A 27,741-nucleotide genomic window follows, 5' to 3' on the forward strand; every position below is an offset into this window, starting at 1 on the left:
GCGGCCGGCGGCGTGGTGGTGGGGGAAGCTCGTCCAAGCGGTCGCGCGGGCGAGAAAAGTTAAATCCAAAGTTCAAATAAGTGCGCGCTGTAAATTTTGCAATATCTCGGCTTCTATTCATCGTAGAAACTTATTTTTTTTTAAACTGGGGTAGCTCGACGAAAAAATAACAATGGGCATATTTACGAATTCGTAGAATAGCCCTGAACCCCAGAAAAAATGCATCTTTTATAATTAATTTTTTTTAATTTACAAAAATGTCACAAAAATTATTGTTAAACGAAATATTAATTAAAATTTCAATTTCGGAATTATTTTACTATTATTAAATAAATAAATGAAGCTATCGTTCATTTAAAAAGTTATTTTTTTTACATATTAAGGCAAAGTAAACTTGTTTTTTCAATATTTTGTTAGCTATTTAATTACGATTTAAATGTAAAATTAAAGTAAAAATTCATAAATTATTTTCAAATTATTATTTCTCATAAAAATAGAAAAAATTTTAAATTTTAAATTGTATTATATTGCATTATTTATATCTATTATTGAAAATGGTTGTGATTAATATTTTTTGAATTAATGTTGATTATGTTTATAAAATTAGTAATAAATATAATAAAAAAACTTTATATATTAAAATTTCAGGAAGTTAAAATTGTAATTTTATCGACCGCGTTATTTTTAATATTTTTTAATTTTGAGAATTTTGCAATAAATTCAAATGCTTTTTATTCTTTTTTAAATCTTTTAACAATAAATAATAATTTGAAAATAATTTGTGAATTTTTACTTTAATTTTACATTTAAATCGTAATTAAATAGCTAACAAAATATTGAAAAAACAAGTTTACTTTACTTTTTAATATGTAAAAGAAATAACTTTTTAAATGAACGATAGCTTTATTTATTTATCTAATAATAGTAAAATAATTCCGAAATTGAAATTTTAATTAATATTTCTTTTAACAATAATTTTTTGACATTTTTGTAAATTAAAAAAAATTAATTATAAAAGATGCATTTCTTCTGGGGTTCAGGGCTATTCTACGAATTCGTAAATATGCCCATTGTTATTTTTTCGTCGAGCTACGCCAGTTTAAAAAAAAAATAAGTTTCTACGATGAATAGAAGCCGAGATATTGCAAAATTTACAGCGCGCACTCCCCCACCACCACGCCGCCGGCCGCCGGACAGTTTACTTAGCGAGTACCTTCTCTTTAAAGGGCTCGTGAGTCGTTAATTTTCCACATTTTTCAATGCAATTCACGAGAAATCGTAGTTTACGTCGTAAACTTTATCTTGGCTCCTGTTGGTCGTAGAGGGTACTTTTTATTTTAAAACTGTATTTTTAGCCAGCTATCCATTGCATCTATTTTCGGTGAGATAGCATAAATAGCAACAATGTTATTCAAATTGTTTATAAGCGAAAAACGCACGGTTTTTAATGCACAATTTGAGAATGTTAATGTCAAAAAAACGGTGATATTTTTTAATAGGTCGCTTAACTGCGTCTTTAAGATTACAATGACGCTTTCAGAATCATGTTTGATTGAAAATTAACGTCTGTACAGAGGCTTAAAGTTCATAACTTTTGGAGCCTCTGCTATAAACAAATAGAATTGTGCGAAAACTATTGCACCTACAGCGCCCACTTTTGGCACACTTTTAAAGTATGACAAAACCCTCAACTTGTCATAGGTTTTATAAAATTTTAACAATAAATGCGATAGTTATAAACAAATGAAAAAATGGGCACTTTTCTTGTCTTTTTGCAATAACTTTTTTGTTTATTAACCGATTTTAATTTAACCAGTCTCATTTTGTAGATAATTTTACTCCCTATAAGCTGTCTGGGAGTCACTTTTCGCTAAAATTGATGGTTTCCCCTGCAAAGTGAAAAAACTGTTTTTCTCACTTATTTGTTTAAATAGAAAAGTTAGCTAATAAAAGTTTTTGACTCACGAGACGAGAGATGTCTTGTATTATGTTCCTTTAGACAATTTTACAATAATCTAGCGGATAGGACTTTTTTCGAGTAAAAATTTAATTTGCTTGGTCTAAAGCCTTAAAAGATCTGCAAACTCCTTAAAATCATTTACAAGTTTTCCCAATAAATTTTTCTAAAATTTATCACGAATTGTAAAATTAACGTATCATATAGTAATAGTAATTTTTATACCTATTAATAAAATAGAAGCAATGTTCAGGTTAAAAATCTATATCAGTGAATATCCAGACAAATTCTAAGTTTATCTCCTAAGATGTCAGATGATATAGTATACTGCCGCGGATTTAGGTAGGTTTGTTGTCTATATTCTGTCATAGTCCCACGTTGGGGGCCATGATACGGATTTGGAGTTGACGCACCATCATGTACCCTTAACACCGATAAAATTAGAAAAAGGGTTGATGATTTTCGCACCTTCCTGTGCTATCGGCTCTAATTCTGAGCGATGAAGAGCATGCATAGTCTGATACTGTTGTCAACTTTGGTGGTAATCATGGCTTCGTAAGGAATGGCGGGGAATCTTCGAAAATGCATAAGAATTTCCATGCCTTCCTATTTCGTGCTTTGCCTGCGTTGTCAGTATCGTATGGTATGGCTAATAGTGGTGGTAGGGAATCCGGAAAATTTTCAAACTATAGAAAAATGTGTTTTCTCACCATATTCCAGTCGCCATAGTAGATAGTCTGCAGTTGTTCGTATATGGCCTATGGTTATAGAAGATTTGACGGGAGCTGCGCCTTGTATGGCTTAATAGTACAGTCATTGAAGCTATTCACCTCCGAATTCTTTGAAATTGAACCGATCGACTTGAAATTTGGCAGATAGAAAAGGTCAATGAACATTAGTGACATAGTGCCGATTGACACTCCTTCTCGGGGTGGAATTTTTTCAAAAATAACGCTGTAAATCGATATAGAATCAAATTTTGAGCAAAAAATATTCGAAGAATTTTTTCGAGAAATCAATAGTTTTTTAGTTATTCACGATTGAAAACTTTGGGTGAAAAAAAAACACTTTTTCAAAGTATTCTTCGCGAATAACTCAAAAACTACGCATTTTATTAAAAAATGTATCATGGACAAAAAAGTAGCTTATAAATCAACAAAGAAAATAGTTTTTTGAAAAGTGTTGTACGTCCTATACAAAGCGAAATATGGTTAGTGGATTTGTTTTGGGGGGAATACTCGAATCGATGTATTCAACGTCAAATTACGGAAAAAGGATTAATTTTACGTGTATTACGCTCCAGAAGTCTTTTGTAGTACTCAAAAAGACCTTCATGAGCACTTATAAAAGTTAATTAGAGAAAAATTGAAGGAGTTATCGTCAAAAACAGATGGGTTGCTCATATTTTTTAAGGAAAAATGAGCAGTAAACGCTGTACCATTTCCATCAGAATTAAAATTAATCGTAGACCCTTTACAATTAGTTTTGTTTTAGTATTTTTCATACGATTCTGAAGTTAGACCGGTTTAGAATTTTTTTTTTTAATAATGCACGGAAAAAGTTGAAAACGTATTTTTCATTATTCAAAAAAAAATTGCCTTACTTATATATATATAAAACTCTGAAACTATGAAAGATACATAAAAAATGATAGACAACAAAAATGTAGCTTTTTTTATTCCTATAGCATAAAAAATAAAGGAGATATCGCCCCTTGAAGTATCCATTTTAGTGAAAAACGACCTGTCTCGAGCCCTTTGATCCTTTCCCTTTAAAAAACGAAGGACTTAAAGGGTTTTATATGCAAACGATCTTACAGCTCTTGAAATTATCTTTAAAACGCTTTTTTATAGGATACTATAGCTTCAAAATTAACCGAGTTATGGTAAAAAAAACCAATGACATTTTTTCGGAGCAAAATAGGCTTTCTCATTTTTATATATTATATATTATATTATACAAAAATAAGTAAAAAAATTTAGTGTGATTATTTATATGCAGCGTAACAATTTTTTTATCATTGATTATATTTAAAAATCGATTATAATAAAAATATTTTACATTAATATTGATAAAAGGGTAGTTTATAAGAGTTGAAAATAGCAAAAGTAAAATATTCTTTCATAAACAATATAAGGGAATTTTTATTTTAAATTATTGCACAATTATATCATTCCAAGATTTAAAACGTAATTTTTTATAATTTTTCTAGCACAGGGGTGATTTATAAGGGTTGTGAGATACAAATTCTTTCATAAGCAATGAGGGAATTTTTATTTTAAATAATTGCACCAAGGTTTTAAAAAGTAATTTTTTATCATTTTTGTCAATACAGGGGTGGTTTTTAGGGGTTGAAAGGGAAACATTCTTTTATTAGCTATAAGGTAACTTTTATTTTAAATAATTGCACGATTTAATCATTCCAAATTTTTTTATCATTATTTTCTGCATAGGGGTAGTTTTTAAGGGTTAAATAAAGGGTCGAAAAGATCAAATATATCATAAAACATGTTCGAGAACACGGAACATTATTTAATCTTTGTGCTTGAACAAGATGTTTATCAATAAAATGATTAAAACTTCATTTTTTCAATTTTTTCACTTAGGGGTACTTTTTACCCCTAAAAAACAAAAAGCGTCAATCAGGCTTATGTCACTTTTGAACTTGAGCCTTATTCTAAATTTTCATGCAAATCCATAGTTTCAAAGAATTCGAAGGTTACAGCTGATTTTCAGCTTCAATGACTGTACTATAATACATTTCCTGAGATAATGGCTACTACGTCTGGCAATACTAAATATATAACTTTCCATAGTAGTCTTCTTTCATTGATAGCGTAGTAATAACCTACACTCAGGGAAATATCATTTAGCCATAAGTAGAAATTGATTAACCCGAACAAAAGATCTGCTTTAAATATGCCCCAGAAAGGTTACGCTGTTGTCATAATAAAAAATATTTTGCTTAAAGTTTTTTACAATTCCATCTTCTTATTAAGGTAGCTGTAGTATAATTTTTACTTTAGCATACGTTTCTATCGCGGTCGTTAGGTTAGGTTAGGTTAAGTCTTAGTCTTAGGATGACTTGGATGACAAAGTTGAAAATATCTGAAATTTTCCTTGTAGCCATAGGTAAATTATTTGTAATAGGTAGCTCTCACCTAGTCAATTATCTAGAGCAATAAGTTATCTACTTACCTTCACCGAAAAAAATGCTAGAAAAAATTTACCTATTCACTGTGAATGTGCCCTCTTGTGCTAGTAACGTCTCAACTTAAGGTAGGAAAATTGTTTTTGTTTTTATTAACTTTGGCGTATGATATTATCATTAATAAGAAGAATTGCTGTTTATCTTAACTAAACTTTTTCCCTCCGTGTATAATAGTACTAACGCATGATAGTAATCACAATTACGACGAACCAGCTACCTTGGGGGCTTGCGTTAACTATAAAATCTGTAAAATAAATGGTTAATTACGAAAAAAACTATGAGTGGATTTATGGCTTAGAGTAGAGGATGCAATAAATGATCATCTGGAAATTTTGTAATACCTAAAATATCTGCCGCAATAAAATATTCAATGAACAAACAACACTGATTATTCCTAGAGTTAAGGAAAACCAGCAATAACTGTTTTATATGTTTAGTAGGTACATTTTCATTAATCACTAAATCTATTTAAACAGGAAAATATATTTTAAAATAATTATTTCAAATTCTTTCTAATTCATCGGTTGCCTTTTACACGTGGTTTATATTTGTCAAATGTCCCTTCGGCATCGTTACAAATGAATGACATCTCCAATTCTGTTTTCACATACTGGGTGTCCATTAAAGCATTAACATACTACAAGGGTAGCTGCCTTAAGGCAAAAAAGGTCAAATTAGGTCAAATTTTCCAGTGAAAACATGAAAAAATTAAAATAATGTAGTTTTGGTTGGTATAACGCTGATGGTTGAAAATTTAACGTGTTAAATGCCTTTTCGATCAACTAACCTACAAGATATAACTATAAAATATAACCTATAAGAAACGTTGTCTTATCCATCTTTTGTATCCAAGATTTCATTTACGGATGAAGCGAACTGGTAGGGGGGTTAATATAAAAAATAATTACATATCGCTAACGAAAATCCGAATGCTTATTGGGAAAAACACTTCCATGAACTTAAAACCAATATTTGGGAGGCCGAGACTACTTCAACTTCCATCAAAATTATATCTTCGGTCTGCTGAATGAATTATCTTAATTAGTTGTGCTAATCTCTGTGGTGCTAATACATGGTTTTTACAAGTATTACCCGTATTTTCACTATCTTATTAATTGTAGTACGAAACCATTTAAAATATCTATTCCCACATAGTTGGATGCAACGGACTTTTTCTGGTGAGGATAAAAAACCGTGTGTATTTAACTGCTATTATTAACAAAAGAGCTGAAATCTGTCAATGAATAGTTGCAGCTGCAAACGATGTAATAAATATTCACTCAATGTTTTTTCAGCCTATGAGAAATGTCTTGACAAGGTGCCAGCCGTAAATGCATTGATGTTAGTGGTGCATATTTTGATAAGCTTTAACATTGATTTGCGTCAGTTTTATGTTACTGTTTTCAATAAATATTGAGGACTTTCTGAAATTTTCACTTGATAGCTAACTTGATGTAAATCAATCCATTTAGTCCGATAGTTACTCTTGAAGTATGTGACATTTTTTACCGGACACTGTATTTACACACCTTGAACTTCTTGCATTATCCTTCATATTTTTGAGAAGAAATATCTGAACAAGTGATAACCTTATAAACTAAAATTAAGCATGTTTGTTCTCTGAAAGAGAATATATTTTTCAATAATGCTTACGCAAACAAAATAAAAATCTAAAATGACCGAGGCACATATGCTCCAAGACTAACATAAACTTGTCTATAGCTTTCAAGGACATCCTATATTAAATTTGGACACACTAGTGAATATATTTCCTAAAAGAATAAATAGATCGACTCATTTTCGAATAATTTACGACATCTGAACATTGTGGGCAGTTAATGAATTCTAAAAGATGGAAAAATATTCTGTTTACTTGTAGCTTCTATACCAACTTAAAAAATGAGTTTTTTTTCCAAAATGTAGAATAAATTAGTTTGTTGGCGTATATTTTGGAGCTCCGATTTGCCTTGATCAATTACTACACAATAGTTACTATCATAATTAACCCACGCCGTTCGCCGAGGAACATCCAGTGGCTCACATTACAAGTATCAAATTTCCATACAAAATTAACTCTTAGCTGTAGATAATAGTATTTTTGTAATTTAAAATCTACTCTATATGTAACTATACAGGGTGTTTCTTAATAACGTGCTAATATTTAAGAAGGTTATTCTTGGGTCCATTTTAAGAAAAAAACTTCATATGAACATATGTCCTAAAAGTCTTAACTTTTGAATTACAGGGTGCTAAAGTTTTATGAAACAACATTTTTTTTATGATAATTTTGGTATTACCCTAGATATTTTTTCAAATTTAATACACGCCTTCTATTCATCGAGATGCATTTTCTGATGTACAATTTTATTATTTTTGCCAGTGGCGTCTGTACAGGTTTTGTATTGAATATTTTTGAAGAAAAATATGTTGTTACGCCACTGCGTTTTCTTAAAGTAAAAATCATTTTTGAAATCCTCATTCCTTTCTGAGCAAAAGTGGTCTTGAATTTTTTTCGTTTGACGTACGATTTTGGCATAAAAAAAATAAAATTCATTCATTTGCATCTTATTGGACCACTTACGAGAAAAAAGAGATGTAATTTTAAACAATAATTTATTTAAGATAATAACTTTTAAACGTAGAAATTATGAAATTACAGTAATCTACATACATTTTGGAATGGTAAAAGGAAATTACCCTGAACGCACAAAAAGATAAATTATATCAGATGTGGAAATGTCCACCTCCTGCAAATATGCATGCCTCTGCTCTTCTTCTCAAGGACTCACGTACTCTTTGGAAAATTCCGGGAGTGGTTTTAATAGTTTCGCAACAAACTATGATGCGATTTCTCAACTGCTCTTCAGTATGAATTGGTGTGCTGTAAACCAATATTTTGAGATGACCCCATAGGAAGTAATCTAAAGCATCGAGGTCCGGGAACCTAGGTGGCTATTACTGTGGGACTGTGGTCCGCCGCGACCTATCCAGCGATTATTGTAATTTTGGTTTAAATATTCGCGCGCCAGAGCACTGAAGTGCGCTGGTGTTTCGTCGTGCATAAACCATAGTCGATTTCTTACTAAAATGGGAACAACCTCCATCAAACCTGGCAACTCTTCTCCGAGAAAATGCCGGTAATTTGTCCATTTAAATAGGGTCCAATTAAATAATCACCGCATGTTGCAAACCACACGTTAACGGAAAACTGCTCCTGGTGACGGGATTCCAAGATTGCATGTGGGTTTTCTTCAGCCCAAATGTGATTGTTGTGGAAGTTTTGGATGGCGTTTCTGGCTTCATCGGTAAATAAAATTTCAGTGTCAAATAATGGATTTTCATTCACTTTATGAAGAAACCATTGGCAAAAGTTTTTCCGTAATGGAAAGTCGCGAGGTAGTAGAGCTTGAACCCGTTGGATATGGTAGGGATATAATAAAGAGTCATGGAGAATTTTCCAAATAAGAATATGTGAGACATTCAAATTTTTCTTGTACTTAATGCTGGATCTTCCTCAATTGAATTCAAAACCGCTATCTTAGATGATTGTCTGGTTTAAAACTTGTTTGAAAATGTTCGCGCATTCGGAATATTTCTATTTGGAAAGCGGTCTTCATACAACCGCCTGGCTTCCAGTGCGAAAAAAATTCAAGACACCACATTTGCTCAGAAAGGAATGAGGATTTCAAAAATGATTTTTACTTTTAGAGAAAGCAGTGGCGTAACATATTTTCAGAAATATTCAATACAAAACCTGTACAGACACCACTGGCAAAAATAATACATCAGAAAATGCATCTCGATGAATAGAAGGCGTGTACCAAATTTGAAAAAATATCTAGGGTAATACCAAAGTTATCATAAAAAAAAATTTTTTCATAAAACTTTAGCACCCTGTAGTTCAAAAGTTAAGACTTTTAGGACATATGTTCATATGAAGTTTTTTTTCTTAAAATGGACCCAAGAATAACCTCCTTAAATATTAGCACGTTATTAAGAAACACCCTGTATATATTTTTCTATTTAAAAAATCCAATAACAGCTAATTCGATAATTATTTCTCAGATAGCCCATTCCAAGACTAATAATTCTACTAGTAAAAATCAGCTATACATAAAGTTTTTTACCGAAAATAATCATCACGGTAATTTTTTTATTTAAAAAAACGTCTCTATACGTGTAGTATGGTTTTTTGAGAGACAATTTTATAAATTGAACACCCTGTATTTTTAATATACTTGAAGTTTGTAAATTTTTTCTATTTCGAAAAGATAAACATGTCATCTGTTTGCTTCAGTAGTTTCCTTTGTTGCGTAAGACTTTTGCTTCATATCGACACTATGGATATTGCAATCTGCAACTGTGCTATATTTTTGGAATTACAGAAACTTATAGATTTCAAAAATATAAAATACAGGATGCATTAAAAAACATAATTATTTTACATCTTGTAATCGTCAATTATAGATTTTTTCTAACGAGTTTTTAAGGTCTTGAAAAGGTTTTTTTCCGTCAAGTCAAAAGTAAAAATTGGGTATTTTGCCACCTGTGAAAAAATTTAAAATTAGCGAAATAAACCCTTACGCCAAAAGGATCCGTTAACGGTTATTTTTATGAAAATAGTTTTGCCTAACAAAAAATGCTCGCACTGAAAAAAGGTAGACAAATTACAAAATATAGTACACAAAAACATATCACTTTGTATCGCACACTTTGAAAATTTGTTGACGTTTCGAAAATCTGTGTTTTCGTCTTCTGAACATTTAATTTTATTTGCTTTTGTTTCCAAAATTAGAGGTATCATCTGATGTTTATTATATTATTACTTACTTCATCTTTTTAGAATCTGTAGCCAGCAAAGATCCAAGTTCATGGAATAATTTGACACATATCTTTCACCATTCAACAAAATAATAATAATAATTTTAACGGTACTATTTTCCTTTTCCAAAATTTTTTGAATGTTGAAAATATTATTTGGGCGTTTGGATGTTGAAAATATTATTTGGACGAGTCTTTGACAATAAAGTCTTTAAAATATTAGTTGTCTGAAAAACTGTTCTAATGTTAAATTTGTTACCTATTTTCCTTAATTTTTCCGATAGTTCCGGAATATAAGAAATCTTTATTGTGGATCTAATTTCTCTTTGTTGTCTAACAGAATTTGCTTTCCTTTCAATATTCCTAACGACTGATTCAATAAAATTCTCAGGGCACTGATTTTTTATTAGTACATTTTTTATTAATTTCAATTCATTATTAAAAATGCTCATTTTCGGTGGAAAATCATTACTTAAGTAGTGTGAAAATGGTGATCTTTTGTCATTTAGTTTTAAGTGAAATAGTGTATTAAATTAAAAATTTGACCTAATGAAACAAAGAAATAACAATATTTTAACATTACTTTTGTGCAACCTAGACGATATTCACAAAATAACAATTTATTGTAAACTGAATCAGTGTAGGTCACTACCTGCTAAGTATAATAATTCAATTCTGTTATTTCAAATGAGATACCCATATTTATTGTTAAGGTCATTTTGTGCAATAAACCTTAAACTAAAAATTTATAGCTTTTGGGATAATATTCTCTTAATGAGAGAGAATGAGTAGGCATTAATAAATTATATGAACAACTTATATAGGTTACTGTCTGCAATTACTTATTGGTTGTCACTAATATGCGATTGCTTAATCGATATTATTTATGTCACAGAGAAAAGAAAAAGAAATTTTGAAATACATAACCCTTACCACAAAAGGGCCAGTGAAAAAACTGATTTTATAAACTTAGTTTTGCAAAACCCTATATATATTGGGTTGTTGGGGAATAAGTAAAGTCCGTTTTTTTTCAAATTTAAGATAATTTAGTTTTAATTTTACAATCAACAGGCTAATCAGTGATGTATTCTCCATCGTTTTTCCCAACGTTCAAGTTTCTCGGTGCCTCTTCATGAGAGATACTTCAGTTTTGACTCGAAAAACGTATCCAACCAAGCTCTTAACTCATTGTGATCGCGCATTGTCATGTTGCAAAAGAAAATCGTATCGCCGATCAAGTCTATTTTGTTGAATAGCCCCGTGGAGTCGCCGTACTTGTTGTACATAGATTTCTGCATTGACCGTTTAAATGTTTAGTAAGAGTTCGTAATAAAGAATCCTTTTCCAATCCCACCATTTTTTGGGACTTAACCATTCTTTCCGCTGTTGCAAATTCACGTACAGTCAGCATTTTTCATCGTCATGACGATACTATGAAAAGATTTTTTAGAACCACGTGTTGATCGTTGACGACCGAACAAACCAGCGTCAATTGCGGAACGTTGATTCTTATTGTTTTCTTTCAAAACATGTGGAACCCAAACACCAAGTCTTTGAACTTTTTTCATCGAATGCAGGTGGTTTTGTTTTGATCCACATCCCATCTCTTGAGGCAATTTCCTTGTTGATTGTCCTGGAATTTCATGAAGGAGGCGATTCAGTTGCTCTTCATCAAATCCAATAGGGCGGGCGAGCGCGTCCGGAACGACTCATGTCTTTCTTTAAAAGCGAAAACCATCAACGGGCTGTTTGTTCATTCATCACATCATCGCCATATATTGGGTGTCCCGGAAATGGTGGGCAATCTCTCGGATATGGATAGATAATGAGAAAATAATGTCACAAGTTCATATAAAATTTTTTCCTCCGGGCTCACCCTGTAGAGTTATTAGCTCTTGAAGTTGTGAATTAAAAATGGTTTTTTGCTGTAACTTTTGTATTTTTCAATAAGTTATTTGGCTGGATCTATAATTTTTGAAGCTGCTTTGGATGATAATATGAAATCCTCGATAATAATTATGGGGGCCCGGGGGCAAAACACCCCCCACCAAAATTTCTAGAAAAACAATTTTTGTTCCACTATACCCCAAATTTTCCATCATTTTATAAAAATTTATGGTATTTTCCGTAAAAAAGGTATACTTGTTGAATATCCATAAAATAGATATTTTTTGAGATAAACCCGTTTAAAGAGGAAGGTACCATTTAATTTGAGACATTTTATTTAACAGAAACACAGGTTTAATCGTAGTTGGCTTTTACATATCAGAATAAAGGACACATAATTTGCAATAGCAGTGTTCCAAATTATGAGAATTTGGACTTAACTTAATATAATTCATAATAAATTTTCAATATTAGTTCCACCTTCTCTTATACAAATACGAGCTCATTTAACAGAAGACTGTTGAACTCTCCATAACATTTCAGGATTTTGTCGTATTTCATTTGCACAATAAAAAATCCTTTCTTCTAATTCTTCTCTAGTGGTTACAGGTGTGGAATAAACAAGAGTTTTCAAGTGACCCCAAAAGAAAAAGTCAAGTGGGTTTATATCTGCAGTTCGGGAAGGCCAATGAATAGGTCCACCGCGACCTATCCAGCGATTAGGATATACCTCGTTTAAATGGTCCCTTACTGCAGCATAAAGTGAGGCGGCGCCCCATCGTGCATGAATATCAGTGCATTTCTGGTTTCAAGATCAACATCTTCTAACAGTTGTGGTAATTGATGCACAAGGAAATCTAGGTAACGTTGACCATTCAGTCTAGGGGGTAACACAAATGGACCCAATAAGTATGGACCAATAATTCCACTCCAAACATTAACATAAAATTGTCTTTGGTGCCTAGTTTCAATAATAGCCTGTGGGTTCTCATCAGACCAATAATGTAAATTATGGGAGTTAATAATTCCATTCCTCCCAAAACTTGCTTCGTCAGTATACAGAATTAATCTCGTAAACATAGGATTTTGCTCATGTTTCTGAAGAAACCATTGAGAAAACTGTACTCTTGCACGAAAATCATCAGGATTAAAAGCATGCACTTTTTGGATATGGTAAGGGTGAAGAAGCTGTTCTCTAAGGATTCTTGCAACATTGCTCTTCTTTGGAACATTGGTAAAAGAAGATAATGATCTAATGCTAACTGTTGGATGAGCAGCAACTTCGTCCAGTATATTTCCTCTACTTCAGCTGTACGTGCTGTTTGCGGGGCACCCCTGTTTGCAGTAACCGGAACAAACTGACCTAAAGACATTAAAATTTATTTAATATCCATTTTGTTTAATAATAGTAATCGTATTTTACCAGTTTTTCTTAATCTTTGATCAATACGTTCGAAAGTTTTGCGATCCGAAATCCTTCTATTAGGATAAGAATGCTGATAAAATCTTCTTGCTGCCGAAGCATTACAAAGAGCCCGCCCGTACATTAAATACATATCAGCATATTCTTCATTGGAATACTCCATATTTTATAACAAATTATGGGTTATCAGATGAGTCTTAGATTTAAAACTACGTATTTGACAAGTTTGATTGCCTTTGGTAAACTCTGACATGTCAAAGCCAACCACGATTAAATCTGTGTTTCAATTAAATAAAATGTCTCAAATTAAATAGTACCTTCCTCTTTAAACGGGTTTATCTCAAAAAATATCTATTTTATGGATATTCAACAAGTATATCTTTTTACGTAAAATACCATAAATTTTTATAAAATGATGGAAAATTTGGGGTACAGTGGAACAAAAATTTTTTTTTATTTGCCCCCGGGCCCCCATAATTATTATCGAGGATTTCATATTATCATCCAAAGCAGCTTCAAAAATTATAGATCCAGAAAAAAAATTTCAAAATTTATTGAAAAACAAGTTACAGCAAAAAAACATTTTTAATTCTCAACTTCAAGAGCTAATAACTCTACAGGGTGAGCCCGGAGGAAAAAATTTTATATGAACTTGTGACATTATTTTCTCATTATCTATCCATATCCGAGAGATTTACCACCATTTCCGGGACACCCTGTATATACGGCACAAATTTCCAAAGCACCTTGAGCGGCTTTAGTGTTTTTCCCATATCGATTAAAAACAAAAAGAAGCAAGTGCCGAAAATGATCAATTTTATCAACTTGATATTTCATCTCAAATGAATGAAAATTCACAAGAGTTAAAGCTAACGAAGCAACCAAAGACAATCTGGCAGAGCAATAATTCCTCTTTCGAATGACATGTATCAATTTGACAATCTGTTTAATTTTCATGTGAATTTTTAAATTTGAAAAAACGGGCATTACTTATTCCTCAACTTATTACTAGTGACTACTATTAAATAACGAAAATTTTAAATTTGAAATTTTGCCCGTTTTTGATGGCAGTTTGTTTCTGTACCTTGCCACAGGTTAACATATTTGTATAGCAATTGAATGAGCGGCACTTTCAATTAGTTCAGTTATTAGTCAACGTTTCATTGATCTACTTCAGCCATCTGCAGCAATGTTTTGCAGTTTTAGACCTTGGTTTATTAAAACTTTTTAAGCTAAATTAATTTAAGGGAGAACTTCCTAAAATTGTTAAGTGGATTTAAAAATAATTATATGTGGAAGATATTCAAGGGAGATCTACACGGAGGAAATGCTTTGTAAAAATTAATATATTATTAGACCAAGCAAATTAAATTTTTACTCGAAAAAAGTCCTATCCGCGAGATTATTGTAAAATTGTCTAAAGGAACATAATACAAGACATCTCTCGTCTTGTGAGTCAAAAACTTTTATTAGCTAACTTTTCTATTTAAACAAATAAGTGAAGAAAACAGTTTTTTCAATTTGCAGGGAAAACCATCAATTTTAGCGAAAATAGCTAATAAAATATTGAAAAACCAAATTTACTTTGCTTTAATATGTAAAAAAAATAACTTTTTAAATGAACGATAGTTTCATTTATTTATTTAATAATAGTAAAATAATTCCGAAATTGAAATTTTAATTAATATTTCGTTTAACAATAATTTTTGTGACATTTTTGTAAATTAAAAAAATTTAAGTATAAAAGATGCATTTTTTTCTGGGATTCAGGGCTATTCTACGAATTCGTAAATATGCCCATTGTAAATACGCCCAAAATTCTTATCTTGATTACTGTTGGTCGTAGAGGGTACTGTATTTTTTTTTCCAGCTATCCATTACACCTATTTTCGGTGAGATAGCATAAATAGCAACAATGTTATTCAAATTGTTTATAAGCGAAAAACGCACGGTTTTTTAATGCACAATTTGAGAATGTTAATGTCAAAAAAACGGTGATATTTTTTAATAGGTCGCTTAATTGCGTCTTTATGATTACAATGACGCTTTCAGAATCATGTTTGATTGAAAATTAACGCCTGTACAGAGGCTTAAAGTTCATAACTTTTGGAGCCTCCGCTATAAACAAATTGAATTGTGCGAAAACTATTGCACTTGTCATAGGTTTTATAAAATTTTAACAATAAATGCGATAATAAACAAATTAAAAAATGGGCACTTTTCTTGTTTCTTTGCAATAACTTTTTTGTTTATTAACCTTTTAATTTAACAAGTCTCATTTTGTAGATAATTTTACTCCCTATAAGCTGTCTGTGAGTCACTTTTCGCTAAAATTGATGGTTTTCCCTGCAAAGAGAAAAAACTGTTTTCCTCACTTATTTGTTTAAATAGAAAAGTTAGCTAATAACAGTTTTTGACTCACGAGACGAGAGATGTCTTGTATTATGTTCCTTTAGACAATTTTACAATAATCTCGCGAATAGGATTTTTTTCGAGTTTCTCTTTTATTTTCGCTAATTTTCCTGATGTATATTGATGTTCTCATTACAGTAAAAAATTAGATTATGTTATTGAATTCTACAACCTATATTTGCTTCTGTATTTGTAGTAGAAAATAGTGTGTATTGTACAACTGTACAGGGTGAGTCATTATTAGGTTTTACAAATTTAACCGAAATTTCACGCCAAAACAAAATAATTGATCAAATTATCAAAATCTTTGTTCCAAAATGCTTCCTCACAAATATACGGGGTGTTGAAGTTCATAGTTCAAATAATAGTATTTTCTTAATACCTAGTAGTTCTTGTTTTGAAATTTGTTGTAGCAAATGTTACTGTCATTTGCTACTCTCCTTAGGCACCACTAGAATACTAGAAGTAAGTGACGTGTAATCACCACAACTGTTTAAAAATTCATTTACTGGATGGGCTTGGCATTTCGAAAGCACAAGCGGTTGGGGCAACACAAGAGACATACCTAATGTTGCAGTTCCAATTGATGTAGCCCTAGATAATTCTACTGCAAGTACGCGTCGAATTTCTATGCAGTTAGAATTTTCACGTTTCAAGTTTTGTTTCCCGAACTCTACGCAAGGAGATATTTCACCATTACATACAGGTGTTCAAACATCTTGGGGATGTCGAACATAGTATACATTCTTCTCAGTGGCTTATTAGAAGAATAACTGACAATCCTAATTATATTTTTTCGAAACTTGCATCATTAGATAACCCATAAGTTAAAAGAAGATTCCAGCAACGATTTTGTGTCAATATATGGGGAGCAATCTGCAATAGTACTTTACTGGAATTGCAAGAATCACATCAACGCAAATGGTTACAAGGACTCTCTCCAATACTATCCTCTGCATGATGTACTAGAAAACATCCCGTTAAATATTGTTCTTCCAACACAATGGTGCACTTCCTCACAATAGCAGATTCGTTACAGAGTAATTAATCGTTTTGATGGTAGATAGATTGGTCGATTTGGTCCTATAATATGTTCTCCAAGAAGTCCCGACTTAAATTCACTAGATATCTTTTTATGGAAAACAATTTGTTAAGTCGTTTTGGAAATATTAAATAAATACTAATTTTATTTGAACTTCAACACCCTATATCTTTGTAAGGAGGCATTTTGAAATAAAGATTTGATTAATTATTTTGTTTTGAGATAAGTTCCGGTTAAATTTGTTACACCTAATTATAACTTACTCTGTACCTGTACTATATATGTGTTACCACGTTATTGTGATTTTATTTAAATTTCTTTATAGAAATTTTCAAAAATTATTAAGACAGACCTGACCTTGAAGGCATGTACAGTAAACGATTTTCTGTGATACCCGTAGCTTTTACAGCCTTATTACTACTTTAATTCTGTTACATATGAAAACATTATAAGTATTGTACGTGATTCTGGATAATTTCGAGAAAAACAAATTAGGTGCAATATTTGGATTTGCTTAAAAACCGGAAAATTTACAATACGGTGTTCAAATACCTTATTTATTTAGAGCTTGCAAACTTCAAAGCTTTCAGTGGTATATGTTATATGTATGTCATATGTAAACAAATATGCTGTAACCATCTTTAACCACATATCTAACCCATATGCGACACTCCTTAGATAAGGCATAGATGCCGCCGTTGACCTTGTGCATTTAAACTGGATGCTAAACATTGCCAGATTGGGCAATAAAAATTGATATCTGAAGAAAGTGTTCGAAATATTGAATGAACATGAACATAAAATGCTTACACCTACATTTATCAGAATTTTCACTTAATTGATAAAGTGTCTGTCTAAACGGGATGATAAATTAGATAACTAATGTATTAAAATAAAATTGCTAAGTGTTTATTAATTTTTTGTTGAAATAATATACCTAATAACAAATTACACATATTTAATTTTACATTTTTTATATTAGGAGTTTATGACTGGGATGTTGAACTGAAGAGGTACATCTTTACAAAAATTATAAATGGTATATCCTGGGTAGTTACAAATACAATTATCAATCAAATTTGTTATTTAACTGAGTAATGAATAAAGAAAATATATCATTTTAGGGATAGTAAACTTCCAAAAGGGGTTACACTAGTTACGTAAATTTGAAATCGTTTTATCCCTGCATTATTAATTCTAGGCGTCCACAATTTTTTATCGACATTTAAAAGAATAATTTATATTATAAAAATTTAATATTTAAACAATTTTTATAAGAAATTTAAGATTACCTATATAAAAAGTAATAATTATACAATAATTGTTCTTCTTTAGGAAACCGAAGAAAATGTATGTTTTTATTTTCTTTCTTGCATTTCGGATACTGATTTAGACATTTTTTGTAACTACAAATAATTGTTAATAAAAACGCCAAAGTTTTAAAAGTAAATAACTATAAATCCACTGTAAACAACTTTTTAATGCACTCCAATACAGCTAACGGCAACAATGTTTACAAAATGGCTATTATAATATTTTATACAATTATATGTAACGTCACTAACATAAACCACGCGGAGATAAAACATGTTCGGCAGTATTCAGGCTTCATCGGTAATGTATTTAATTCGCAGATAAAAACCGTTCATACGAGTAGCATCATTTTATGGACAAAATAATCAAACATTCTATTTTACTCTACAAAATTTATATATCCTTAAAGTTTTGTATTTCATATTTATTCTTTTTATTGCCGAAATAATAGTAAACTGAAAATATCATCTTACGTTGTTACACAGCTCTTCTGTTTGGAAATACGCATGCGTTCAATCCCTTTAAATTGGATGTATCTCCATTTGTGTTGCACAAAGTAGCCCTTTCTCTCTCAGTGTTTTGCATATGGGTTAGCCGTTAGATAATATGTGATTTAACACTGATTTCAAAAATCGTTCGTTGACTGACATTTGAATATAGTTCGTTTTTTATTTCAAGATTGTATTGTTTTCTTCATATACTTATGTGTGTTGATTTTGTAACTTGTGGTAATGTGGTTCTTGTTTAAATAAAAATTTATATGTGTAGTAGTCTGTAGTACATATATTTTCCGGTATTTCTTTCTTGACTAAGTCACTGAATATTTCTTTAAGGATCTTAAATGAAAAGATTTAGTCTACATCTAGTCTTGTATATGGAAACCCGAGTATATGGTTTTGAAACTATAAACTGATCTATAATTTAATAACTATATCTAATAACAAACTGAATAAGATAAAATGTAATAAACTAAAAGAATATTTTGCTGTTATCTGCTATTTCTTTCTTACAAATTCGATTTGATTTTAATGCTGAATGATTCAGAAATACTTAACCTAACGTGTTTTTTTTTCAGTTTTTAATTCGTTATGGAACCGGAACCAAAACAAATATTTTGAGTCGAAGATTTTAAATAACCTATAACAAGTAAAATTGACTACACAGGATGTAGGTGTGATTCATCAACTACCTTAGACATCAACACTCGCACTTAACATCACCTTTCTTTCTCAATTTCCTGCACAACGTGATTTATTCATACATTGAATTCAGACGAGAGTTCATTTGATATTTGTTAACATGTCTTTATATCCGCTTAAAATAATATTGTCTGCAATTTTTTTTCATTTAAATTCTTTTTCTAGGTGACCAAACTGACCTTGTCAAAGACGCTTAATTATACAGTAATTTATTTTTACAGCTTTCCACGTATGTATATTGAGTAGCTGTGTTCTGGAGCGGCGTATATTTCATTTTACAAGGGCTAGAGAAATTAGAATTTTCATATTTCCTCTAATTGTCTAATTGTAACATTTTTAAATCGTTCCTATATTAATGTCAATTCATGGGGTAAGATATGTATATATGTCATGGACCAAGTGATAAATCGGGCATTATACATAATGCCCGGTCATTATGTAAAATGCCCAATATGAGTGTGCAATTTGAAAATAATTATTCAAATAATCAAATTGACCGAGCATTATACATATTGTCCATCACCTTTTGGGCAGAGTAATACAAACATATTTAATTCCTATTTTTTTTATTATTATTGTCATTTAACTTAAAATAAACTAAATGTTAAACAATTTAAATAATCAGACTCATTATTTGGATTAATTAGCAAGGACTTCTACATTAAGAATTCACTAGTTTCTGCATTTAAAACTTAAGGAAAGTCATATTAAAAAAATTTAAAACAAACATTTCACAACATATCTTTGTTTTATAGAAGTTTTGACATATTATTATAAAACATAAAATAAACTAAAGTTTAAGCAATCAGACTCATTATTTGGCATAATTAGCATCTAATAGTTTTCAGCACTTTAAACTTAATAAACGCTGAATGGCGCTCTCTGATTGGTCAAAGCGTGTCACGCGTGCTTCCCTCCCCGCACCGTGTCAAATTTAGCATTATTATCAAACTGCCCAATTGTCACGTAGCAATATAATAATGACCGTGCAATGTGATAAATAATTAAGTTTAGATAGTAATTAATCGCTTAGCCCGATAGAGCTAGACATTATTCACAATACTCGCGCGTTATTAATAATGCCCGCATTAATCACCTGGTCCATAACATATACATATCAGTGTAATATACCACTGATTTCTAGCGACTGGTAAAGTCAATTAATTTCGACTTCAATAAGTCTTAAGAGAAATTAAAAAATGAAATATCCACGTAAGTATAAATTTTTTTACATTTAAAATTTCTAGACTTCTAGCAACATTTGTTAATTCTTCGAAAACAAACGCTTCAATCCACAAAAATATATATATATATATTCCAATGTAGCATATATTACAGAACACAACAAGAAATTATAAAGGTAACATATATTTTATCATTTATCACTTATTTTGGATCATTTTACTTGAATGGATGTGACTTTAACACATAATTGTAAAATATTTTGTAAGTCGTGTACACAAAACAAAATTAAAAGGTGCTCTTTCAAGCATGTTCAGCATTATAAGTGAATCAGTTCTGCTGGAAATGTGAATAAAGAATATCGGAAATGCACACTTCCTACGCCAATGAGCCTATTAGTGTGGGAGAAAATATGGTAAGTCCAGAATGATATTTATTAAACTGTTTTTGGTTAATATATAAAGGAAACAACAAAAATTAGGCAGTCACTCGAAATTTGTGCGCCACATCCAAACTAATCTCAATAGAATTACAGTACAGTAGAGTTGTTAGTATGTTGAAATTTGTAAGTATTTATCAATTAATGTGCTACATTTATTAATTAAATTTATTCTCATTTTAAGTGACTACATATTAATAATAATAGTAATACAACATAATAATAATAATTAATAACGTACTAATTATTATAGACAATTAATTAATAAAAATTTTGAAAACAAAAATAACCTTTCCCTCAACAAGTAATTATAGAAGTTAGAGAAAATAAACTTTATAAACTTATACAGGACTTATCAAAATATTTACAGCATGTGGAAAATATGATTTTTAAATTTTTGATAATTTAATAACTGACGTTGACCCTTCAGACATCACTCAGAGGTGAAAATGAAAAAGATCTTATCGAACCACATAAAATGGATTATCTCTTCAGGCGTGAAAAAGGATTAAAATTAAATTTTAATACCATATTAAGTGTAAAAAAATTACGCTTTTTAAATTTTTTCGTCAGAGAAACACAAAAGTAATGCCCATGAATGTATTAGCTGAATAGTTGTTAGAATAGACTGTACTGCTGTAAGAGGGTGGTTGGGATAGTCTTGCAAAACAAGTACTTGAATTTGATGTTTTTTGTTCTCAGTTTTGCCAATTGAAGAATTAAACCATTTTAATTAATTTAATTTTAACGAAAAATAATTGATGGATTCTTATAGAAAATACGGGTGTGTGAAAAGAGAATATATCGTTCAAATGAGGTATACTTGAATTATATTCCCGTTTAAAATTTTAGAAATCAGTCATACACGACAATAAAATATATTGCTCTTCCTTCCAAAATGTAAACTGATTTTTAACAAATTTTTTGAAAGCTTATTTTACACTGAATTGAAAAAAGGATAAATCTATCACTTAAACTTTAAAATTACAGATTTGTTTTCAATGTCTTTTAATATGTTAAGATGTTTTTGCGCGTCTTTTAATTTTTTGACTGAGGAAAAAGAGAACATATTATTAAGGTACATAATACTCTATACAAACGAATTCATGTGCAACATTTGAAAATCTTTATTTGTGTGTGAATATAGACATCTTCTTTATATGTTATCCTTATTAATAATTTTTTACTTGATGATACTCTTCTTACTTACAATTTCCAAGAGATAAAAAAGTTAACACTTTATTCAGCAAGTAGATATGAAAAAATGACATAACTATGAGTATGTACCAAAACACTGATTTTTCAAGCAATTTATAGAGATATTAAAAAAGAACTATACCTACGTTTGAACTGATTTTGTTAATTTTGGTTACGAAATACCCTATAGTCAAATTAATATCCGTCAGATATTCCGCAATATTAAATATTATTGAATTATTTTGCAGGTAGTAACTCTTGCACTCGCTACAACAGCGTTTGCTCAAGTTTATCCCATTTACCAACACTCGACACCTCGACCATTTACAGTCCAACCATACGCTGTGCCTAATTACAACCAAGAAGTTATCATCTCCCCTACGACCCCTGTGCCAAGAATTCAGTCGTATGTGTCTCATAATGCTCAGATTCCAATTCTACGCCAGGATCAAGACGTAAGGGAAGATGGAAGTTATCAGTACGGGTATGTATCGTTTCTTTCAATTTAACAATTTACAAGTAGCCAAAACTATTTCCAATAATATTAAAAATCAATGTAAACATATAAAATTTATGTGAATAGGTTATCTATGTTGAATGAAAGTTAAAAATAAAAGAAACTTTTGTTTCATTGTTACCAGAGAGAGGTTCTTAAATAAAATCAGCAGTAGTAGGTATAACAAATTTTATAAGGAAAAATCTTCCTTCGTTTTAACACTAAAAACATATTTCAAGCATTTGGAGCTTGACAAAGTTACAAACACTTGTGATGGAATTGGGAGTGTTACTTTTTAGAGGGCGGAAGAATAGATGGTAAACTTCTCAGCCAGATTTTAATGATGGATCCTATATCACGTATTAACAAAAATAACCATTTAAACATATTGATTGCCTAACAGTTTGTGTTCGAGAGTAAAAGGTGCTTCATAAAATTTATATAATAACTTCATACTGCTATCTCTTTAGAATTATGATAATTCGAAAATATTGATAATTAGAATACATACTTAGAGCAATTTGAAAAAAAATTAGGACCAAAAATTGGAAGATATTCCTCTCTATTTTGTGCAAAATTGACAAGAAAACTAATACTAAATTTAATAACTTTAGCAATAACGAAACATTTATAAACGTATACTCATACTTTTTTTTAATTTATGGATTGAAATCGAGTGTTACAATTTGGCCACTAATTTAGATACGCCCTGTAATAATATTAAATACTATAAATCAGAATGAAAGTTTACCACGAGATGAACTAATGAGTTCATTTTACCAAATATAAAAAATATCCATACCATATAAGTACACGGTGTATCTAAATATCACCGAAAAAATGTAATGTGCGACTCTCTGATGAAAACTAATAGGGGTTTTTGGTATAAAATTTTTTGAAAAATCTCTCCCATGAAAAGTTATGCTCCTCCAAAAATTTCAAAAATAAATTGTTTTTCTGTTTTATCTTCCTTGTATATCAAGCTAAAGAAACCAAACTTGGTGAACATTATCTGCCAAAAAAACTACACTTTTCGTGATTTTTCCAACCCTGAATTATTTTCGCAAAGGGATTGAAATAATCAACCCCTTTTTTGATAATTTTTTTTTCCTTTTAAAAAACATTTCTAAAAAGCCCCATTTATTTACTAACTTTTTGATTTCTTCAAATTTTTTCCAAAAGTTAAGGACTTATGAGAAAAAAATAAATATATATACATTTTTAAAAAGATGAGCTGTCTGATGCGAGTGTATTTTACAGAAAATGTCATAGGGATTGATTATTCCAACCCCTTACAAAAATACCTCAGATAATGTTCCAAAAAAGAAAAAAAAAATAATTTTTGGAGGGGCATAACTTTTCATGGTAGAGATTTTTCAAAAAATTGTATACCAAAAAAACCCTATTAATTTTCTTCAGAGAATCGCCCCTTACATTTTTCGGTGTTATTTATATACATCCTGTATATCTATACAATATCGCATATTTATACCAATGCGCTCGACAATGCGCTTGACTTAAATTGACGGAATATCTCATTATTTTTAAGGGTGCTCTCTTTTTATCACTAAAGAACAAATGATTAAAAGTACTGAGGTAACGGAATTACAGTTTTTTTACTCTGGACAAATAAAGAAAAACAAATTTTAAAAAGTTTTATTTAAACTCACAAGTACTGTGGTTCGTGTATTTTAACGATGCTTCTATGTCGAGGCTGATTTATCAATTTTTGAAGTCAAAATTGTATAAATTCAATCGTTTTTTGTCAAAGCATTCACATAACGAATGCACAAGTTTTATTAATTGATAAACAGTTTTTCTACAAAATATCTGTTGGTGTCATTATAAAGAGACCTTATTTCTTAAGTGTAAATTGCTTGTACGAAACAAAGTGACTAGGTTTCTGTTTAGAATAGTTGTACAGTTATACATTATTTTATGAAAAAAATGGATCATTTTCAAAATGAATTTTAATTTGAAATGCCGCTGATTTTGACTTTTGTTTTTTTAATATTTCAATAATGGAATATATTATTTAATAATTGTTGTTTCTTTTTATAATGTAAAAAGGAACAAATCCGCATATATTACCAATGTTTATATGAACTTTTTCTTAGAATCACTCAAATAATCGTCTGAATTTATTGTACATACTTAATTAACTATATAACTTCATTAGAAACAGTTACGTGAAAGTATGAAAGGTCAACCAGTTCACAGCAATACACTGAGGCAAATATGAAAAGGCTAATTGAGGATTGTTTTTCTTTCAAATTAGGCTACAAAAAAATTGCAGTGGTATTGCATGAATCAGAAACATCTAAAAAATCAAAAAAAGACATACACTGCTTTAAAAGCAATAGACGGGAATCCTAGGGTTTTAGTTTTGTGATTACTTCGAGTATTAAATTTTCAGTTCATTCACTCAATAATAATAGTGTTAATTTTGTGTTAACCTTGTGATTTGCAATATTATTTTGGGTATTAATAAATAAAACTTAGTTTCATTTTCTTCAAAATTATAAAAATGGAGCCAAAAATTACATTTGATCTTAAATATCGCCTCCACTGTAAACCCAAAAAATGTTTTTTTTTCCATACAAAATTTACTAGGTAGGTTGCCAATAAGAGATTATGATCAGATCATTCATCAAAAATTTAGGACACATGTATATTTCTGATATTATTGTATTTCACTTTATTGCTTTAAATATAGTCTCTTCGTTTGGTACCATTGTATAAAAAATTATATTTTGGTTGCAAAGATGAACATTTGTATATAAGGCAAGTAGGAGATGAGAAAGTCAAGATGGACATGGACAACAATTTTTTACATGAAAATTAAGAAAGGAAACCAAGCCGATATAGAAAAAATATAAATAACTGGAATATTAAAAGAAAGTTAAATCGAGATTCTATTCCGGTAAGCATTAATTCCGACTAAGTATATTGGTTTTGAAAAAGTTATTGAATATGTATGTTTGTGATTTTTCCTCTATTTATTAGATATAACGTATTAAGTAAATAAACCCTAGAGGGTTATTTTTAATAAACTATTTTTGCTTAATAGAAAATCTTACACTGAAAATTGCGGTAATAAATAATAAAAAATATACATCATACTCTTGTATTTTTTAATTGTTTGTTTTTTCAGTATGAAAGAACCCTGCACAGAACATATGGAAATTGAACATAGGTCAATTTTTATGAAACTTCGTATTTTGATAGTCCTCGTTATGCTGCATAAAAGTCTCAATGGGCACGAAGCCCTACAACCCCTTCCAACCCCTCAAAACCACCCCCAAAGATCAGGGTAATGAACTTGACAGATTACAGGTCAATTGGCTTACCGTAATATTTCACTACTGTAGTCGAACCTACAGATATCTATACCATAACTGGATTTCAGACCGAGCCCTACAACCCCCACCAACCCCCCAAAACCACCCCCAAAGGTCAGGGGGATGCACTTGACAGATTATCGGTCAATAAAACTACCGAAATATTTTACTATTGGAGTCGAACCTACAGCCACCCAAACTAGGCTTAAGATTCCAAAAAACTTAACCCCCATCCCTCCCACCAACTACCAAAGCCTGTCATGTGACTTTTCTCTGCATACTGATTGTATAACTGTTTAGTTTCATCTCACAACCACCTAAACGATCACTACTCTATACTCTCCGACCCCAACCCTCGACAGTTGAACCACCCACCCCCAAACCAAATCCCACGGTTGGGGTCGGACCAACACCAGTTCTTATTGAAGCCTGACATGACATTTCCCTGCTTACGGTTTATGAAACCATTCAATCTTGAATTCCATCCTACTCCCATCTTATTGTTTAATACCCTTTAACACACAAAAAGTACCAAAACATGCCATAAGATTTTTTGCTGTGCAGTAGTAAAATATTTCGGTAGTCTTAATGACCCATAATCTGTTAAGTGCATCCCCCTGACCTTTGGGGGTGGTTTTGGGGGGTTGGTGGGGGTTGTAAGGCTCGGTCTTAAACCTAGTTATGGTATAGGTGTCTGTAGGTTCAACTACAGTAGTGAAATATTATGGTAAGCCAATTGACCTGTAATCTGTCAAGTTCATTACCCTGATCTTTGGGGGTGGTTTTGAGGGGTTGGATGGGGTTGTAGGGCTTCATGCCCATTGAGACTTTTGATCAGCATGACGAGAACTATCAAAATACGAAGTTTCATAAAAATTGATCGGTGTTCAATTTCCATATGTTTTGTGCGGGGTTCTTTTTGGTTAGACAAAATTAGTTTAATAAAAATGGGTAACTCTAGGCTAATTATTTTTAACGTAAGGATTTATTTCATTGTTTTTAATCTTTTCACACACACAATACCCAATAAATAAGGGGAAATGACTTCAGCAATTGTGACAACTAAAAACCTATAGTCTAATAATAATATAATAATAAAGTGGTAGATATTGCTATCTTCCTGGGTGATTTTATATAATTGGTATTATTCTTCTATTATTATTATTGTTCTGTAACGTAAAAAATATTTCTTTTATAACATATTTTCCCAAAATTAAAATTCTTTTCAATTGTAAACTGCTTACAGATATGAAACTGCCAACGGAATCGCAGTCCAAGAACAAGGAGTACCTGCAGGGCCTAACGGGGGCACAGCTGCTCAAGGGGGCTACACTTATACCTCCCCCGAAGGAAGAGTGATATCTATTTCCTACATTGCTGATGAAAACGGTTTCCGCGCCGTAGGGGACGCTATTCCAACTCCACCACCAATTCCACCAGCGATTGCGAGGGCGCTCGCTTACATAGCCTCACGTCGTTCTCAAGTAACTGCGTACACAACACAACCGACATACTATTAGATGTAGATAATAGATAAGTTATTGTATTTATGCCATAGACCTCAAAAATATATTATATTGATTTGCAAATTGCTGTGTACATATACAGGGTGTCTAATAATTAGCTGCCAACCCTGAACAGGCCGATTCTATGATCAAAACTAAGTAAAAAAGTTCATATGAACATGGGTCCGGAAATGCTTCCTAAAGGCACAGGGACCCATTGAAGAGGGAGGAATGGAAATCATTTTTTTGTAATATCTCTCAATCGCGTTGTGATAAATGAATGAAATTTGGTATACACAGCTAAATTTTGATGAG

General features: G+C 30.9%; 1 protein-coding gene across 1 annotated transcript; it reads left to right on the forward strand.

Annotated features, from left to right (window-relative positions):
• Nucleotides 1-20,934: 20,934 nt before the first annotated feature.
• On the forward strand, nucleotides 20,935-27,510 carry LOC108917932 (endocuticle structural glycoprotein SgAbd-2-like). Its single transcript, XM_018724743.1, has 3 exons — nucleotides 20,935-21,013; nucleotides 22,333-22,568; nucleotides 27,168-27,510. Exons 1-3 carry the CDS (start codon nucleotides 21,002-21,004, stop codon nucleotides 27,439-27,441), a joined length of 522 nt encoding a protein of 173 aa, XP_018580259.1. The 5' UTR covers nucleotides 20,935-21,001; the 3' UTR covers nucleotides 27,442-27,510.
• The last annotated feature ends 231 nt before the right edge of the window (nucleotides 27,511-27,741 follow it).

This window comes from Anoplophora glabripennis, unplaced genomic scaffold, assembly GCF_000390285.2.
Source record: "Anoplophora glabripennis isolate ALB-LARVAE unplaced genomic scaffold, Agla_2.0 scaffold66, whole genome shotgun sequence".
NCBI lineage: Eukaryota > Metazoa > Arthropoda > Insecta > Coleoptera > Cerambycidae > Anoplophora > Anoplophora glabripennis.

Coding starts and splice junctions, on each gene's coding strand:
- LOC108917932 (XM_018724743.1), top strand. Junction 22,569..27,167: donor GATGGAAGTTATCAGTACGG/GTATGTATCGTT, acceptor AACTGCTTACAG/ATATGAAACTGCCAACGGAA.